Raw genomic sequence first — 17,225 nt, 5'->3', positions numbered from 1 at the left:
CATTGGAGATTTCCCTATATTACTTTAAGTAGCCCCTCTCTAAAAAATTATCTACGTCAAATTTTAAGCGCTTGTAATAGGGGTATCGAGTTCCTACAAGATCTAAAAATTCCTCTAAGATCTCCGTAATACAAAAATCATTAAATAAAAGACAATATATATGGTCATAGTTAAATAAATAATTATAAATATAATTGAATATTAACTTTTAATATAAATAGTATAGTATTGGCTAAAATCAATAAAGTATCAAAAATTCTAAATCTTAAAATAAAATTATATAATGCACAATATTTGAATAAAAATAAGGTATGGATTTTCAAGGACAAGAAAAAGATTATATTGAACTAAATAATATTAATACAATATTTCAGACTAGTTCTGAATCATTGGTTGGAGATAAGATAAGTTTAATCAATAGATTAACTCCAAGAGAATATATACCAACAAAATCAAGACTACATTCAAGACTAAATTCAAAGCTAAATTCAAGACAAGAAGATAGATTAGGTAATAATTCTGTATCTTTATTATCTACTGATACATATATAGAACCACTTTTATCTTCTTCGGTCTGTACAAAAAGACAATGGATTGAAAAATATTCCCAAAAACAGAGAAAAATTACAGTTATATGTATAAAAGATGGAAGGTGCTCACAACATTATATGAGTACTGCAGAATTACTTCGTAAAGTACATCTTCACAATGAAAAACGACTGTTAGAAGAAAAGGCAGCAGGTGCACTTACTTTAAGAGATCTTAGACAAGTAATAGGACATGGTAATGAACGTCCCTCTATTGAAATACGAAGAAATTGTATACTTGTTAATATGCCAGGTGTTAGATGTATTATTTTACATGATAAAGTATATTATTTACCACTAAATACTGTAATATTTCCTGTAGATGATGAATTTAGAAGTGGTGATGAAGGTCTTCAGATCTTTCATGGACAAATTCTAACTCAGGATATTGAAGATTCTGTAGCTAAAGGAACTGTGAAATATAATAAATATGATCGTAAAATACAATCTACAAAATATAATATAGAATATTCTGATATATCAATTATTGAACGTTTAATTCTTGCAACACAATTATGTTCTGAAAATACCCATGATTTCCATTCTATTATAAATGGGGCAATGGAAGAATCACAAAATATTATAGGTGGAATTTCACCTCCAAGTACTGAAACTATTAATGATCAACAAACTCCATTAGAATTAAATGCTTTAGAAGTTTGTTTAGTAGAAGTATGTTATCAATTGTGGAATAGTTATTATACAATAGATGCAATAGCACAAGAAAATTTAAAACATATAGAGAGTAATCCAACATCTACACAAAAAATTCATGAAATCAATGATATTAGAAAACGACTTGATTCCTTAAGAGATAGAATTCATGGTGTATATGGAGCATTAAAAGAAATATTAGATGATGATGATTTACTTGCTAGAATTGAGATATCCAAATTTTGGGCTAAACCTGAAAGTTGGGATCGTCGTTCTCTTAACCATACATTTATTGATTCCGAGATATTGCTAGAATGTTATGAACAAGAAATTGAGGGATTAGTAAAGGCTGTAAATAGATTAGATGAGCAATTGGATGATGCTGTAGAAATAATGCAAATCCATCTTGCAACAATCCGAAATACATTTTTGAAGAGTGAATTAAGTCTTGATATTGTTGATGTATGTGTTGGATTTGTAGCTGCAATTGCATCAATATTTGGTATGAATATTCAGAGTGGATTAGAAGCTAGTAGAGATATTTTTTGGCTTATGGCATATACAATGTTAACTCTATGTGTTATTGCAGGTATTATTGTAGTATTAATGTTCCGAAAGCTTCAATTATGAAGTATTATCTTCAATAATAAGATAATACTAGATACAAATATATATACTTAGCTTATATAGTGAATTATCTTATTAGTTAAGATTTCCAAATATTTAAAAAAATTCTATATATTATTACATTGAAAAGCCTCTTTAGTTAAATAAATACAATAAGATAAAAAATACTAAGAATTTTATCATTCTAATTATTTAATACATCACAATAAAGTTGTTTATAACTAATAAATATTTAAACTTTCTACTTTTTTTTCTCATAAATAATTTGGATAATTTACCGCCAATAAATAGATTTAGGTCAAAGTAAAATAAATTCCCATGCTTTGTTATAGAAAACTCTGAAACTAAAAAAAAGAAGGAAAAGGAAAAATCACACATTCCGAAGATTTGAGAATCTTTTAGAGATTTGAATATAAATATGCTTGATATATCACCTTGGTATAGTCCTGAAATACACGGGGAATTCCCAACTCCACGTGCAGCTCATAGTTGTGATAAAATAGGTGATAAGCTATTTTTCTTTGGGGGATGGAATGGTTTAGAAGCTTTGGATGATTTACAAATGCTATATATGGTTCCTAAATTTAAGTGGCAAAAATTAACTTCATCTGATAATCGACCTTCCCCAAGGAATAATCATGCTTCAGCTTCTTATGGAAATATCCTTATAATACATGGAGGTCATAATGGTGAAATTTGGCTTGATGATATGTTCCAATTTGAAATTTTAAAATCAGATTTCTATGAATATATAGAGGTAAATGAATGTCTAATAGGAGAATGGAAAAAATTAGCCCCTTGTAGAAATACTTCAAATCCTCCTGCTAGAGCCTGTCATACATTAAGTAGAGTTTTTAATAAACTATACCTTTTTGGTGGATATAATGGATCTCATTGTTTTAATGACTTGTGGATGTTTGATCTAGTAACTAAAAGGTGGTCTGAAATTATACTTGAAGGGAAAATTCCATTTGGTAGAAATGGTCATTGTACAGTATCTAATAGTAGAAATATAATTTTTTTTGGGGGACATTCTGGAAAATCTAGTGTAAATGAAGTGTTATGTTTTAATTTATCTACTAATACTTTTAGTAAACCAAAAATGTATGGAGTTTGTCCACCTGCAAGAAAAGGACATACTACTAATATTATAGATGATAATACTATAGTAGTATTTGGAGGGTATAGTAGAGGAATTCGGAGTAATTGTTTATATATCCTTGATATTACAAATTTACCAGAAAGTGTACGTTGGGAACAAAGAATTGAAAATCAGGCTCCTAGCCCAAGACAAAGACATTCTACTACTACAATAGGTCCTGGAAAGATTTTTTTATTTGGTGGATATGATGGGAAAAATTGGTTAGCAGATGCTTATATATTAGATACTAGTAAATTTTTGGATTCATTTCATAATAGAAAAATATCATTACCAATGCTTGGAAATTTGGGTTGTCTTGTTGATAATCCAGATTTTAGTGATGTTGTATTTATTCTTAAAAATGGTGAGACTCTTTATGCTCATAAATGTATTTTAATAGCTCAAAGTAGCTATTTTAAAGCTATGTTTAAAGTTGGTATGCGTGAATCTTCTTCAGAAACAATATATTTACATCATATTTGTAAAAGAGAATTTTATGCAATTATTAAATTTCTTTATACATCGTATTTAGATGAGATTGATGTTGAAATATTATGTAATATAATGCATCTTGCAGATATATATGATATAAAATCCTTATCTGAAATCTGTGAAAGAAAAATTCGAAATTATACAGATATAAGTAATGTATGTAAGCTTGTAGATATTGCAAATAGGTATAATGCAAATACTATAGTGGATTATTGTATTGAATTTGCAGCTAATCATGCTTCTATAGTTATAAGAAGTAGGGATTTCCAATATCTTACTTCAACTAATCCTCATTTGGCTATGAAGATATCTAATTCTGCAATTAATAACCTTCTATGAAATATTAAGACTTAGATAAATAAGATATGAAAAATAAAATATAAATCATATTATATTTATAATGAAAAGTTAATTGAATTTCTTTTTTTTTTTTTTTTTTAATAAATACCGCAATGTTTAAGATTTTTATATAATTTAAATATATTTTATATATATAATTATAACTATTATTATTAGGTAATTAATTTTTATATCAAAATTCTTTTTATTTAGATGAAATCTTATTCTTTTTTTAAATTTTTTAAAAAATATATATTATATCATCGACAATGGTTTTATTTTATATTAATTTCTTTTCGTATAATAAATTCTCTTTTAATAAAAACAACATTTAATCCTGATGAATATTGGCAATCACTTGAAGTTGCTTATCAAATCGTTTTTGGATATGGATTTCTCACATGGGAATGGGATCATTGTATTGCTTTAAGGAGTATAATATATCCACTTTTATTTGCTCTTATATATAAAATATTTAATATTATTAATATATCAAATACTATATTTATTATTTATATACCTAGATTATTCCAAGCATTTTTTGCATCTTTAACAGATATCGGGACTGCCAAATTTACATTTTTATTAACATCTAAATTAAAAATAAAAATATTTGAAATACCCCCAACAATTTATAATATGGATTTAATAGCTCTTTCTTTAAATATATTTAATTGGTTTAATTTCTTTTGCTTATGTCGTACTTATTCTCAAACATTAGAATGTTGTTTAAATATTTGGTCAATGTATTTCTTATTATTATCTATTTTACCAGAAAAAAATTTAAATATCAATAAAAATGAGTTCTTTGCTTTGATTTTATCTTCAATAAGTGTTTTAATTAGACATTCATCAGTTATATTTTGGTTTCTAATATTCTCTTTTTATTCTATTCATATAATTTTAAGGTATTCTTATTATAGATTTTATTATTTTTTATTAAAATCTTTTATTATTGTATTAATTTCAATCATTATTATGATTTCTACAGATTGGTGGTTTTATGGTAAATTTGTCTTACCAATGATCAATTTCTTTAATTTCAATCTTTTAGGTAATCCAGGGGCTTTTTTTGGTCATAATTCTTGGTATTATTATTTTTTGGAATGCCCTATATCTTTATTACTTTCATATATTCCTTTTTTTATATTAGGATTATATTGTATTTTATTTAATCAAAATAAAAAGTTAAAATTTATTCCGGAATTTCAAGTAATTCTTCTATCAATTCTTTTGGTTATTATATTATTATCCTTTTCCTCTCATAAAGAATATAGATTTATATTACCATATTTTCCATTCTTAATTGTAACAACTACTATTGGTATTTATTACTGTATAAATCATTATTTTTCAAAAAAATATAATTATTCATATATAAGAATTATTATATTAATTATTATCATTTTTCAATTAATACCTGCTATTTATTTTTCATTATTACATCAAAGAGGAGGTGAAAGTGTTATTAAAGTTATTTTAAGCTTACCAAATATATATAATAGTTCAATTTTTTTTATTTCACAATGCCATATGTATCCATTTTATTCATATATTTATAAACCAATACCAATGGGATTTTTTGATTGTTCTCCTCCTATTAATAATGTTCAAAATTGGAATTCTCATCTCTGGTATTCAAATAATATAACTAATTTTTTAGATTCAGTTTTTATTTCAAGTCATTTCAATCAATTCAACTATTCTAATTGTATTTCACCTTATATTATTCCTAAATTATCAAAGAAAAATATATATACTGGTTGGTTCCATAATGAAATTATAACTATTGAAAATGTAAATGATTCATGCCTTAATTATAGATTTTTGAAAAAAATATGTGGTCCATTTCCAACATACTTTATTGTACATAGTAGTTTTATTAATGATATTAAAAATTGGTTAAATTTAAATAATTATATACAATTAGGACAACCAATATTTGATTCCATTATCACTGAGACACCAAAAGGCTATATTACATATTCTTATTATTATATATATAAAAAAAAATAATTAATAATAAGTGATTACTTATTAGATTTATACTATATTATTATTGTAGACTATAATTTTTTAGAATACTAAATTTGCATGCAAAATGTCATAGGTTACCGCTAACCCCTTTTATAAGGCGGTCTAGTTAATATTTGACATTTTAATAATATTTGGTACAAAATCATTTTAACAATAATGAATAGAATTAATATGGATGGATTTCGCAAAGTAATTAGTGAAAATGAACATGTATGAATATATATATATATATATTTATTAACTGTCAATCTTATTTTCTTTTTTTTTAATTATAGCTCTATTTAGACGAACCAGGCAATATTGATGGTATAATTTCAACATTATCACCTGTATCTTGGCTTCATATAGATGAAGTAAGTATAAATAATGGAAAATTTCATGATAAAGAAGGTTTTAATGGATCAGAACAAATTTTAAAGGATTTAACATATGGTAAGTTTGTTATTAATTATTAAATTTTCTAAATTGATCTTTTTTTTTTTCAAAGAGCTTTGTCGTACAAAGGCATCATATTTACATAAATCTTGTAAGGTAAGTAATATATTTAATTGTAATTTAAAATCTCTTAACTTTTGATTTACTTTATTAGAAGTATATATGGATACTTTTTCTTGTATCTCTATTATTACAATCTATTCTTATGGTTATTGCATATTTTACATGTGATTTATTATCTATAAGTTTTCAACTTTAAATTGTAAATTTAATGCTAATTATTACTATAGAATAATATTTAAGACATTAATAACAAAAATATTTTTATGATTGGAGTAAATGTTTATAATAGAATCCATGCAATACTATATTAATTTGCATGCCCCACTAAAAAGTTTCTCATATATTAATAAAAAAAAAAAGTAAAAATAAAATTCTCACAAAATTAAAATTATAAAGTAAATAATATCAACTTATTGGATATTTTTACTTTTTTTTTATATTATTTTTTTTTGTAATACAAAATTTGGAATACTTAAATTCCCCATAATTAATATATATATGGATTTATATTTGCAATGAATAGAAATCCCAAAAGAAAAACTTCACAACACGAAGTTCATACAATGTATTCAAATAATAAATCAATAGAAACATTAAGTGATTGCTTATTTTTAAAGGATCAAGGTTATAAACGTCAACCAATTAATTTATCGAAATTTGAATATAATCATATTTTCGCATCTATAATGGGGAAAGAATATAATTCCAATGAAATGAAACAAAATGAAAATTTTGAGAATTTAAAAATTGAATCATTAAATCGAGATTCTGAAAATTGGGTAATATCTCAGTCACAAATTGAAAATACAGAAGTTCCAAGTAATACTTCTACTCAAAGTAACATATCTAATTCAATCCAAACACAAAAACCAATTAATATAGTAGAATCTAGGTTAAATAAAAAATTGGAAACTTCTAATGAAAATTCTTTAGAATCTGAAGAAATTGAAATAAATGAATTTGAAAAGTGTTCATACTTTGAGGATGAAACTTTACAATTAAAAAGTGAATATTTATATAGTAATAATAATAATGATAATAATAATACATCAGTTGAAATAGTTTGGGAGCGTTTAAAAGCACAAGAAAAACAATATTATACATCAGAAGTATATAACTTTTATATTTCAAAATGTAAAATATGTATCAGTCCTTATAAAACTTCAAATGAATGGATATATAATCAAAAAGTTCCTCTAGTTTTTATTAGAAAAAATATTCTAGATGAATTATCTAATTTAATATGGTTACAACGTATGAGAAATGAAATTTTATTTACATCAATATATTATTTTGATAATACACTTTGTAAAGATAATTTTTTTTGGAATATAACAGCTATTGAAGAAATAAGGGAATTAGCTTATTCGTGTGTATATTTGGCTGCAAAGGTTGAAGAAGTTGTTCATATTAGTCATAAGGAATTATGTAAGCGTTCTTCAATTCCTTCAAAAACTATACTTAATTTAGAGCGTCATATACTTAAAGTGCTTACTTTTAAATTAAATCCACCAATACCAATAACCTTTTTACAATTATTACTTGAAATGTATAAGGCAAAGAAAGTACAAAATTTTGGAAATAATAATAGTAAAAAAATACTTGAATACTATATTTGTAGTTATATATTAGAGATTTGTCTTTATGACATTGAATTAATGCAATATTCTCCATTGGAACAAGCATTAGCAGCTATATATGTTGCTAGACAATGTATAGAATTTAATTGTAATAAAGAAAAAAATTACATCATATCATTATGTTTAGATCAAGTTGAAATAAAAGGAAATATAATTTCTAATTTCAAATATGACTACAATTTAAAGAATCAATACAGGATTGTAGAATCAATTATACGAACATTTCAGTATTCTCATATAATAAATACAATAACAACAAAGAAATATCAAAGTAAAGAATATATGGGTGCTGCAGATTATGTGCTAAAGGCACTATCATTAAATAATAACAATAATAATACAATTAGTATTAGTAGTAGTAATAAAAAAAAAATTGGCAATAAATGATATATATAATATAGAATATTAAAATCAATATTCTGAAATGATTAAAGTAATATTAATTATTTTCAATAATTTCCATATTGCAACCTAGATCAGAAGATAAGCCAGAATATCTTGAGATCCATATTTTGTTAATATTTTGGGGATGTTCAACTATAGAAGAATTTGTTTCTTTACTCTCTTTAATATCAGGAGAAATCTCAATATCAAGAGAATTATGATTTTTTAGTTCAATATTAGCACTTTTTTCTTGAATATTACGTTTACGCTGCTCAATTTTTTTACGATCAGCAATAATCCAATCTACAGATAATGCAATACGATCACAAAATTCTTTACCACTTTTACAAGAAGTTGTATTATCTCTTGTAGAAGAAATATCTTCTACGACTACTTTAGTTAAGTATTCATGTGTCGTTACTCCTCTATATACAAGATAGCAATGAAGAATACATAGTTCACCATCTAAAAAAAAAAATGGGAGATTAAATATAATCAAAAATATACCAATAATGTAGAAAGCAGTTGGAGACCAAAATAAAAGTCTTTTTTTCCAATAATATTTTGTAGAACCATAAAATGCTTCACATATTATAGAAGCTAAGGATGAAGTAATAATACAACCCAATAGAAAGAAAACAAAAGTTATAAGAAAAAAAAATGAACCATAATTTTTTTCTCCTATACAAGTATTTAACCATTTACAATGATGATCATATCTGGGTATACATTTATTACAAAGTCGACAATGCTTACAATTATTATTATAAATACCACAAATATCACATCTATAGATATCATTAGAAATAGATGGTTGATCTAATGATGAATTATTATTATTATTATTATTATTATTACTAGTATCAGAAAGTCCTGGATCATTTGAAGTTACTTTCCATGCAAGTGTAAAAGTTGTAATACTCATAAGCCCTACAATAATTGCCATAGATATCATAGCACCTAATGGTAGTGATGGAATTATAAAAATGTAGTAAAGTAACAAATTTAATGCAAATATAAGCCATAGAAGTACTTGTAATACCTGCAAAGGCCTTTGGAAACCATTTTTACGAAATTTACCACTACTTAAATCATCATGGAAAATACAGCAAGGTATATTATTAGTATCTAAATGATTAACATTATTAGATACCATTGCCTTTATTATATGGTAGATATCAATAGATCTTCCCTCATTTAGTCATAAGCAATATTTACTAATTGAAATATCTTCGTTAGGAAAGAATGAAAGTTATAGGTGGTTCAAATAGGTATCATTTAAGTGTAACCGCTAAAATGACTAAAGAAAAAAAATCTAAGCTTTAGGAATTTCTGTAAAATAAAACCTGTATCCATAATTTAATATTAAAAAAGTTTTATTTACAAAAGAAAAAAGTATTAAGTGTTATTTGAATATTTAATATTAAAAGAATATTGAAAAGAAAAAAATTAAATTAATTAATGACATCTAAAAGCTTTATTAAGGAATTTGTATGTAAAATTTATTATTCACATGTTGCTTCATATTTCAATTTAGCAGCATTTGTAAAATGATGATTAGGACCTGTCAAGATGCTCAGGTAACACCATGTATCATAAAAGTTGCGTTGGATTGCAGCTAGCTGATGATTAGATTTATGTGATAATTTATTTTCATTATACTGAATACTCAGGATATCACCAAGTTCTTCTGTTATCCAAGCTAAAGTATATGTACAATCAGGAAAGGTACTTCTAACATAATTAAGTCGATTGTAAAGACAAGGTATTGCATTGTCATATTGTTGAATATCTTTATATGCTTCAAATAACATAGTATCTAATTCATACATTATCCAATGTTGTGTAAAAACTTTTTGAGCTTCAATATATACATTTTCAATATCTTCAATATCAGTCTTATCAGTTTCTTCTAATCTCAATATGTATTGAGATTCTAAATCTGTATAACTAAGTATAATATCTTGGTGAGGGTGCGTTTTACATACATTACAATTAGTAGATAATGTTTCTCCTGTCTCATTATCCTTAAAAAAAACAGTTCCAACACCACAAGAAGCACATCGTAATCCTCTAGATAAATCAACAGGATCACTACAACGTGAACATTGACAATAAAAAAGCCAATTAAGTAGTAAATTTCTCCTAACTTTTGAACACTTAAATAAATCGTCATCTGCAATATAAGATATTGTTATTTCATCTCCTATCTCTAATCTAGTTTTTGCTCTTAATACAAATGTATTTTCTGTCCCATAATGCCAACAACAACTTGCTGCACAGCTATGAGCCATCATACTAATTCTATTATATAATACAATACCATTATTTGATGTATGGTTAAATGAATTATAACGCCATGCTCCTAGAGTACGTTCATACATATATGGATCAATATTTAAACCAGAATTTTCAATTACTTTAATTACATCATGACTTGGTTCAGCATATGGATCAGGAACCCATTTATCAAGACAAGCTTGTTTTGTTTCCTCATCAAGCATAGTTAAAGTACATAATGCGGCCAAATGCCATAATGGAGGTAAAGAAAAAGTTTCAGACTCATTTAATTCCTCTAAGAAATCATACATTTCCTGAGCAATATCTGGTGTTACTACTAAAATTGGACTTTCAGCAAATATTATATCACCAGGATTAAAACTTTTACGAGCATATAGACAACGTCCTTTATCTTTAGTAACACGGATTTCAACATGTTCATCAATTTGAGAAATATCCCAAGGTTGTATCTGTTCTTCTAATTCTTCTACAAATCCAAATTCTGTTCCTTCTATACGTTCATCAAAATTACAAGCATCTTTGAAATGATATCTAAGTGCTTCTGGATATATTGAAACCTCTTCCTCATTAATAGATGTAGTATCAGAAGATTTACTAGTCTCTGTTGTATTATTATCAATTAATGTACGTTTAAATTCTGTAGTTGATAATGCAACCCATCTGTCATCATTAAAGTCAGCAACAGGTCTTAATTTTGTACTTGATTCATAAACATATGCCATATCAATATTAATCAATTCTCCTTAATATATACGGGACGGGTTTTTAATATGGTATACGTCATCTCAGACCTTTATAATAATAATAAAATCCTTTTAAAATCTTGTCAAGAACAAGTTAACCCAAATGTAAACTAAAAGAAAAAAAAATGCAGCACCCCAGGCGCTATATATTCACACAAGCGCTATAATGTGTGCAATAGTATTTTATATTTACCAATGTATAATATAAAATATTTTATTAAAAAAATTAGGATTTATATATTTTTATTTAAGTATAATTAGGGAATATATATTGCTATTTATTTTATTAATTTTAGATATGTACAGTATATTATTAAATAATCCTAATTTTTTAATAATAAATATTTTTCTTAGAAAAGAATGATGCAAAACCGTCTTAGGCGGTAAAGATACATATTTTAATATTATTAGAAGTAGGAGAGTAGTAATATAAGACTCTTAATCTTTAAAATATAAAATTAAAGAAAAAAAGAAGGAAAATGGCTAGGAAAAATAATAGAAATAAAAGAAGGGCATATATAGATTGGTTACGTGATAAAGAACGTGATATGCGTGAGAAATATGAAAATAAGAGACTTAGAAAGATATCACTTAATAAACAAGAGGTTATAAAGTCTGATTTTAGAAATTTATCAAATAGTACAGATATAAAGATGATAAAAGTACGGAAACAATCAAAAGTTGATAAAAGAGCTCAAAGACGATTAAATAAGTTAGCTAGTAAGTTATACTTGATCTTAATTTAATATAATATGATTTCTAATGAATTATAATTATAACTTTTAGATATTAAGAAAATGAATGTATCAATGGATCTATAACAACTCAATATAAGTATTATTTAGAATCCTTCAAGCTTTTTTATAATTATAAAAAATCTAAATGAGTTATTAGTTATCTTATTAATTTAAATATTATTAGACTTTAAATAATTAATATATTGAATTTTTCTTTTAAACTAGTATTCATAATTAAATAAGGATTATAATCTAATACTGGATTTATTTTTCTACATTTAGTGATACATGAATGAATATAGCGCATTTTTGGAAATATGAGACATTTATAGTTATTGTACACGAGATCCTGTTATAATAGAAGTATATATTACTATTGCTTATTAATTATAAAGAATTGTGAAATAAGGTAAATATGAAGATAATGAATATATAATAATTAAGTGCATGTATTGATTAAATTTAATATTCTAAAGTTGATAAGAAAGTTAACATGAACTATAAGACTACTAGATGGAATTCTGAAATTAGAAATACAAATAAACTACCAAATATATGTATGGTATCAGATTTCTTTTATCCAGGACTAGGTGGTGTTGAAATGCATATTTATGAGTTATCACGATGTCTAATAATACGTGGATTTAAGGTTATAGTTGTAACACATAGTAGAAGTAATCGATATGGTATAAGATATATGGAAAATGGTTTAAAAGTTTATTATTTACCTCATATATGTATGCATAATGATGTAATATTTCCAAGTTTTTTTTCTCTTTTACCATTATTTCGTCAAATTTTAATTCGAGAAGAAATTGATATTGTTCATGGCCATCAGGCAGTATCAATGTTAGCTTTAGAATGTATATTTCATGCAGTAACAATGGGTTATAAAGTTGTATATACTGATCACTCTTTATTTGGATTATCAAATTTTGATTCAGTTCATGTAAATAATATACTAAAGATTTCATTGTCTTGCGTTGATGATATTATTTGCGTATCATATACAAATAAAAAGAATCTTATTTATAGAGCCTCAATTAATCCTAAAAATATAACTGTAATACCAAATGCAATAGATAGTAGTCGTTTTACACCAAGTTTAAATAATAGATATTTTGAAAAAGATTCTTTAGTTGTTATAGTATCAATATGTCGTATGACCTACAGAAAGGGTGTAGATTTACTTGCATCTATTATACCAATAATATGTAATTTGGATCCAAATATAAACTTTTTAATAGGTGGTGATGGACCAAAAAGAATTCTTTTAGATGAAATGCGTGATAACTATAACCTTCATAATAGAGTAGAATTATTGGGTGAGATTCCTAGTTCTCAAATATGCTCAACTCTTCAAAAAGGTCATATATTTTTAAATACTTCATTAACAGAAGCATTTTGTATATCTATTGTTGAAGCCGCATCATGTGGATTACTTGTGGTATCAACAAATGTTGGTGGAATCCCAGAAGTTCTTCCAAATGACATATTAAAATTAGCAAAACCTTCAGTAAGTTCTATGATAAATAAGCTAATTAATGCAATAGACATGATAAGAAGTGGGGAAGTTGATCCTGAGAAACTACATGATAGAGTATCCAAGATGTATAATTGGCATGATGTAGCTAATATGACCGAATTAGTATATTATGATACTATTCAAAGACCTTGTAATGGATTAATTGAAATACTTTCAAGGATAGCAAGCTGTGGTCCAGTTATTGGAAAGGTATACCTTATATTAGTTTCTGCAAATTACATATTTTGGTATATTTTAAGTATATTATATCCTGAAGATCAAATTGAGCTTGCCATGAATTTTCCAAAATAATTTTGATTAAATAAATATAGAAATTTATAAATAAAAAAAAAATTTAACTGATAGAATCTGTATATATATATATATTGTTAGTAGTCTATTAAACAAATCTTTTAATCTCACCCCACAAATAGTCAGCATTTGTAATTCGATCTAAAAGAGAAAGTAGAAGATATTACTTCAAAATTTACCAATTTGAAGATTGATTATAAACTTACTATTTTCAGATAGTTGTAATTGAAAAGATTCAGTAAAATGAGGAGCATTTGGTGGTATAAAATGACCTTTTAAAGATAATTCAGATATGCTGGACCATGAAATTGATGAGATATTTTGATACATTTTGCGTTTTGCAATGAACATTTCCTCAGAGTCCCTCATTGATTTTAATAGTTGTTTTTTCTTTTCAAGTAATATTGCATGCTGATTATGAATTCTTGATAACTCCAATTCAATTTCCTCACAATATTTCGATAATTGATAACACTTCTCTTCTTCATTTGAATCTTTTGTATTAAAAGATATTGAATTTTCAAAATTTGTATTTTCTAGTTCCTTTTTGTAAGCTTCTTCATTTTTACGAATATCTAAGAAATACAAGATATTTAAATATAATTTTATATTCTATATTGAGAATACTCAGAAGTCCCACTTCTTAACTTACTCTCAACAGAATCTTTTAATATATCATAGACATTTGAGATATATTTGTCTAATTTATTTATTTCAGCTGTTAATTTTGATAGTGTTTCATCTTCTGATTTAAAATCTGAAAATTCATTGACAACTTCCTGTATCATATAATTTATATCTCTAAAGCTTTCATTTGAAGCTGAAATTGATCTTTTAGCACTCATTATCTCCATTTGTTTACTACTTCTACTTCCATTCAACAAATATAATCCCAGTAGTAAATTTTTATATTAATTATTAACTATTATAAACCACTAATATTTAGAATGTGCTATTGCGCTTAATTCCGCCACTTATATGCCACACAAAGGGTTTCATTAAAATTACAGAGAAATTTGAAAATTCCTTACCCGTAATACAATAGAGAGCCATAATTAGATATTATATTTTATAAATGAATTTATATCTAATATAATTAGTCTCTTATTCCACACTATACTTTTCTTTTTAAGTTCATATTTATTTATATGCGCATCTTATGTAACTGTTTATTAGTTTAAGTTCATTAATCCATCATTTTCTATTTCGACTCTTCCTATATCTTCTATATTATTTGTATTGAGATCTGTACTTTCAATATTAGGTGATATCTCCTCTTTTGTACTGACAGAACTACTATTTAATATGGCTGCAGCTTTTCCACGGGATAGATCAGGATCAATAAATATTGCTTGATTTTCTATACCACCAATATTTTTACCTCTTCTTATTTTTGCATAGCCTTTATTACCCCACTTTTTCCCCCATGAATTTCTAATAATCCAATATGGTATCTTATCAGTACTTTCAGGAGTTTCTTGTTCACCCCATCCTACTACTACAATAGCATGATTAGTGTATTCCCATCCATTTAATTGTTTATTTGGTAAATCACAGAATTTAGCATGATTTTAGGAGTTACATCATATATACCATCTTCATATACTAGTAATGAAGGATCTATATGCATTGCTACTACTATTGGGCCATGGTGATATATCTCTCTCTTCATACTTTCTTCACTACTACAACCATAACATCCTCCAATATATCCATAATCTTTTGCAAACCAACGTTCTGATTCAGTACATCCATCCTTTTCTATAATATAATCACCAATATAAGGTGAAAAATGACACTCTTTATTGTCTGTAGCTTCATATTCCATACAATCATTAGATGAAATACCAATTTCTAATGCTTGTTTACCTACTAAAAATGGATAACCTCCATCACATCCTTGATTAAATGGTGAACATGAAAGGATTGATTGGGCTGAAAGTTCTATCTTGGGAAATTTCTCATCTTTTTCAAGTCTATTTCTTAGTGCAATTTCAAAACGTTTTTGTAATATATAAGCTGATGAAATTGCATAACACGATCCACAATTTCCTTGGTTCAATAAAATATCTTCAAATTCACTTGATAAAAATGGATCCCCATAAGAAAAATTTGATGGTAAATCAAAATCATTTTTTTCATGTTGTACTGAACATGCAAATATACCTGAATCAGGATTCATTTCATTAATAGTTTTAGATGATAATTCCATAAAAGAAGTTACTTCATTTTTATTATCAAAAAGTCTCCTATAAATTTTCTTTGAATTCATTGTATGTAAATAATATGGATAATGAGAAAATGCTAATTCTCCAATACTAAAAGAATTTCTAGCTGTCCAACTTGTTTCTATTCTTTCGTTATAAAGTTTAGCTATTGATTGTAAAGATGTAGTTAAAGATCTAATTCCTTTATGAATTGCTACTTTAACTGGTACCTCTACTAAATTTTTAAGTTTATCTAAAGTGTTATTTTCAGAATCAGATTTATATCCAAATACACAAGCTCGCTTTTTATTTGCATTATCATAATACCATCCTAAATGTAATTTTGAGGGATCTGTTTCATAGCATAATGTTTCACCCGATGGTAGCTCATTATCTCCATCATATGGATTACAATTTTTTTCATCTAATAAGCTATATTTTATAAATCCAAAAATACTTTTATCCCCAATTCTTATTTGGAAACCTTCATCATAAACCATTGTCCAACCTCCTATTATTTCTCCACTAAGATCTTTTACAGCTAACTGATTCCATTTCCTTCTCCCTAATGATTTATTATAAGAATTACTATTTAATATATCTGTAAGTATTAAATTATATTCAATTAGTTCACTTGATGTATGATCCTTAAGCCATTTATTATAATCAATTAAAATAGGTTGCAAATTCTGAGTATTCTTATTTGGGACCCCTGAACCACAACCATTGACCCAATTATCCAATGGCTCAGAAATCTTAAAGGTCCATCTACCTACAATATCTGCTGTTGTTGCATGTATAGGTAAATCACCTTTTATACCTTGTAAAAAGAATAAGGAAATACTAAGAACTGAAATATTCAAAATCCACTTTAGACTGATCATTTAAAAGAATAATTTTAGTATAATTATAAAATTAATTTTTGTATAATTTTTTTTTATTTTTTCATATATTTATAAATAATCTGACTTTTGTAATCTTTGTAGTTCACGTTCAAACTA

The 17,225-nt window shown here is 25.6% G+C and overlaps 11 protein-coding genes across 11 annotated transcripts, besides 24 other annotated features; 7 read left to right on the top strand and 4 right to left on the bottom strand.

The window, feature by feature from the left end:
* Positions 1-170: 170 nt before the first annotated feature.
* Positions 171-220: a sequence feature (AT_rich).
* Positions 221-311: 91 nt separating this feature from the next.
* Positions 312-1,871, top strand: CMU_016400 (CorA-like Mg2+ transporter domain-containing protein; the record flags this gene model as incomplete). The annotated part of the gene is made up of 1 exon (XM_002140204.1): positions 312-1,871. One exon carries the CDS (start codon positions 312-314, stop codon positions 1,869-1,871), a length of 1,560 nt encoding a protein of 519 aa, XP_002140240.1.
* An 87-nt stretch (positions 1,872-1,958) lies between these two features.
* Positions 1,959-1,988: a sequence feature (AT_rich).
* A 298-nt stretch (positions 1,989-2,286) lies between these two features.
* Positions 2,287-3,840, top strand: CMU_016390 (kelch motif family protein; the record flags this gene model as incomplete). Its single annotated transcript, XM_002140203.1, has 1 exon — positions 2,287-3,840. The coding sequence occupies one exon, from the start codon at positions 2,287-2,289 to the stop codon at positions 3,838-3,840; it is 1,554 nt and encodes a 517-aa protein (XP_002140239.1).
* A 29-nt stretch (positions 3,841-3,869) lies between these two features.
* Positions 3,870-4,101: a sequence feature (AT_rich).
* On the top strand, positions 4,054-5,856 carry CMU_016380 (plasmid maintenance protein, putative; the record flags this gene model as incomplete). Its single annotated transcript, XM_002140202.1, has 1 exon — positions 4,054-5,856. The coding sequence occupies one exon, from the start codon at positions 4,054-4,056 to the stop codon at positions 5,854-5,856; it is 1,803 nt and encodes a 600-aa protein (XP_002140238.1).
* Positions 4,301-4,359: a sequence feature (AT_rich).
* Positions 4,411-4,455: a sequence feature (AT_rich).
* Positions 4,755-4,807: a sequence feature (AT_rich).
* Positions 4,980-5,040: a sequence feature (AT_rich).
* Positions 5,178-5,259: a sequence feature (AT_rich).
* Positions 5,718-5,763: a sequence feature (AT_rich).
* Positions 5,829-5,866: a sequence feature (AT_rich).
* Positions 5,867-6,033: 167 nt separating this feature from the next.
* CMU_016370 (uncharacterized protein) lies at positions 6,034-6,332 on the top strand (the record flags this gene model as incomplete). Its single annotated transcript, XM_002140201.1, has 2 exons — positions 6,034-6,087; positions 6,153-6,332. 2 exons carry the CDS (start codon positions 6,034-6,036, stop codon positions 6,330-6,332), a joined length of 234 nt encoding a protein of 77 aa, XP_002140237.1.
* Positions 6,093-6,118: a sequence feature (AT_rich).
* A 381-nt stretch (positions 6,333-6,713) lies between the features above and the next one.
* Positions 6,714-6,826: a sequence feature (AT_rich).
* Positions 6,827-6,938: 112 nt separating this feature from the next.
* CMU_016360 (cyclin, N-terminal domain-containing protein) lies at positions 6,939-8,402 on the top strand (the record flags this gene model as incomplete). The annotated part of the gene is made up of 1 exon (XM_002140200.1): positions 6,939-8,402. One exon carries the CDS (start codon positions 6,939-6,941, stop codon positions 8,400-8,402), a length of 1,464 nt encoding a protein of 487 aa, XP_002140236.1.
* Positions 7,393-7,422: a microsatellite.
* Positions 8,337-8,462: a microsatellite.
* Positions 8,455-9,555, bottom strand: CMU_016350 (DHHC zinc finger domain-containing protein; the record flags this gene model as incomplete). Its single annotated transcript, XM_002140199.1, has 1 exon — positions 8,455-9,555. One exon carries the CDS (start codon positions 9,553-9,555, stop codon positions 8,455-8,457), a length of 1,101 nt encoding a protein of 366 aa, XP_002140235.1.
* Positions 9,229-9,263: a microsatellite.
* Positions 9,556-9,753: 198 nt separating the features above from the next.
* Positions 9,754-9,862: a sequence feature (AT_rich).
* A 42-nt stretch (positions 9,863-9,904) lies between these two features.
* Positions 9,905-11,422, bottom strand: CMU_016340 (uncharacterized protein; the record flags this gene model as incomplete). Its single annotated transcript, XM_002140198.1, has 1 exon — positions 9,905-11,422. The coding sequence occupies one exon, from the start codon at positions 11,420-11,422 to the stop codon at positions 9,905-9,907; it is 1,518 nt and encodes a 505-aa protein (XP_002140234.1).
* Positions 11,423-11,641: 219 nt separating this feature from the next.
* Positions 11,642-11,792: a sequence feature (AT_rich).
* Positions 11,793-11,922: 130 nt separating this feature from the next.
* On the top strand, positions 11,923-12,264 carry CMU_016330 (uncharacterized protein; the record flags this gene model as incomplete). Its single annotated transcript, XM_002140197.1, has 2 exons — positions 11,923-12,163; positions 12,230-12,264. 2 exons carry the CDS (start codon positions 11,923-11,925, stop codon positions 12,262-12,264), a joined length of 276 nt encoding a protein of 91 aa, XP_002140233.1.
* Positions 12,181-12,222: a sequence feature (AT_rich).
* A 36-nt stretch (positions 12,265-12,300) lies between the features above and the next one.
* Positions 12,301-12,401: a sequence feature (AT_rich).
* A 272-nt stretch (positions 12,402-12,673) lies between these two features.
* Positions 12,674-14,017, top strand: CMU_016320 (glycosyl transferase; the record flags this gene model as incomplete). The annotated part of the gene is made up of 1 exon (XM_002140196.1): positions 12,674-14,017. One exon carries the CDS (start codon positions 12,674-12,676, stop codon positions 14,015-14,017), a length of 1,344 nt encoding a protein of 447 aa, XP_002140232.1.
* Positions 14,011-14,064: a sequence feature (AT_rich).
* Positions 14,065-14,105: 41 nt separating this feature from the next.
* Positions 14,106-14,871, bottom strand: CMU_016310 (uncharacterized protein; the record flags this gene model as incomplete). The annotated part of the gene is made up of 3 exons (XM_002140195.1): positions 14,106-14,158; positions 14,224-14,592; positions 14,670-14,871. 3 exons carry the CDS (start codon positions 14,869-14,871, stop codon positions 14,106-14,108), a joined length of 624 nt encoding a protein of 207 aa, XP_002140231.1.
* Positions 14,607-14,629: a sequence feature (AT_rich).
* Positions 14,872-14,916: 45 nt separating the features above from the next.
* Positions 14,917-14,949: a sequence feature (AT_rich).
* A 119-nt stretch (positions 14,950-15,068) lies between these two features.
* Positions 15,069-15,116: a sequence feature (AT_rich).
* A 73-nt stretch (positions 15,117-15,189) lies between these two features.
* On the bottom strand, positions 15,190-17,108 carry CMU_016300 (papain family cysteine protease, putative; the record flags this gene model as incomplete). Its single annotated transcript, XM_002140194.1, has 2 exons — positions 15,190-15,512; positions 15,611-17,108. 2 exons carry the CDS (start codon positions 17,106-17,108, stop codon positions 15,190-15,192), a joined length of 1,821 nt encoding a protein of 606 aa, XP_002140230.1.
* Positions 17,107-17,188: a sequence feature (AT_rich).
* Positions 17,189-17,225: the final 37 nt, after the last annotated feature.

Source organism: Cryptosporidium muris, genomic scaffold (genome assembly GCF_000006515.1).
Source record: "Cryptosporidium muris RN66 scf_1106632373407 genomic scaffold, whole genome shotgun sequence".
NCBI lineage: Eukaryota > Apicomplexa > Conoidasida > Eucoccidiorida > Cryptosporidiidae > Cryptosporidium > Cryptosporidium muris.
Note: the sequence above shows the minus strand (reverse complement) of the source record. Positions and strands in the feature narration are given on the sequence as shown.